Here is a 1,037-nt window from a genome sequence, read left to right as displayed (position 1 = left end):
GATATCCCCAATACCCTCAGCAGGTGAGTTCGGAGTTCCCGGCGGCGTTCCTCACCGACTACACAAGCCCGCTACCTAAACCACAAAAACTAACTCGGTGATCGGTTACAGTCTTATGGTCAGCCTCCCCCACAAGGGTATTACCCCCCGCAAGGTCAAATGCAATATCAACAGCAGCCTCCTCCTCAGCAGAGCGGTGGTGGGGACGGATGCTTCAAAGGGTGCATGGCGGCTCTCTGTTGCTGCTTCGTGGGCGCCGAATGCTGCGAATGCTGCGCTGACTGCTGCGAATGCTGCGCTGAGTGCTGTTGATATAGTGAGGATAAGCATCACGATCTCGACGGTTGAAGGTGGATGTTGATGGATCTGAACACAAGCCTCTGAGAATTATTCTTGGAGCAACACGGGCGCAATGCATGCGGAACCCCATACACATGCGCACAACATAGGCACGCCAGTACACAAGATAGATGGCCGCAAGCTTCGTCAGCTGGAATGGCAAAGGCAAATGCAATGAGTTGTCTGTTAATGGACAGGAGCATCCTCGTTTGATAGTCAATCACATTTTTAGTTAGGAAAAGGGTTAAGGGGCGTTGTGGGTATGTGCATACAAGGTAATAATTAGCGATCACCTTGGTTTCTTACTAAGAGGCATCGGAGGGGAAGGGGAGGCTTGACTTGTAGTTTCACGCTAATACCTCGACAATCGTTATAATATATTTAAAGCTCTTTTATAGTTTCTATTAATTTATATTATTCTTGGAATATTATAATTTAAATACATTAAAGGTATATTTGCTAGTTATAATCTTATACTTTTTAATCTTACTACTTACTGTATTATTTAGAAATGAATTTACTTATTAAAATAAGCTTGAAGATAATTAAATACTCATAAGTAAGTTTTAATATTTACTTTCTTAGTATTTTTACTTATAAGGTGTGCAGCACAGTTAGTACAAATGCTAGCTTTAATTGATTAATAAAGTTCTATAAAGAAGAAAAAAAGGGAAAAGAGCGCCCTCTAGGCAGGCATA

General features: G+C 42.1%; 1 protein-coding gene across 1 annotated transcript; it reads left to right on the top strand.

Moving 5' to 3' along the window:
* B0T23DRAFT_372226 (uncharacterized protein) lies at positions 1-765 on the top strand. Its single transcript, XM_062836718.1, has one exon. The coding sequence runs from the start codon at positions 116-118 to the stop codon at positions 359-361; it is 246 nt and encodes an 81-aa protein (XP_062694869.1). The 5' UTR covers positions 1-115; the 3' UTR covers positions 362-765.
* Positions 766-1,037: the final 272 nt, after the last annotated feature.

Source organism: Neurospora hispaniola (genome assembly GCF_033458365.1).
Source record: "Neurospora hispaniola strain FGSC 10403 chromosome Unknown B0T23scaffold_2, whole genome shotgun sequence".
Taxonomy (NCBI): Eukaryota; Fungi; Ascomycota; class Sordariomycetes; order Sordariales; family Sordariaceae; genus Neurospora; species Neurospora hispaniola.
The sequence above is the reverse complement of the archived record's forward strand: the minus strand, read 5'-3'. Positions and strand labels throughout refer to the sequence as shown.

Bases quoted from the DNA above. Each gene is read 5' to 3' on its own strand.
- B0T23DRAFT_372226 (XM_062836718.1), top strand. From the start codon at position 116: ATGGTCAGCCTCCCCCACAAGGGTATTACCCCCCGCAAGGTCAAATGC.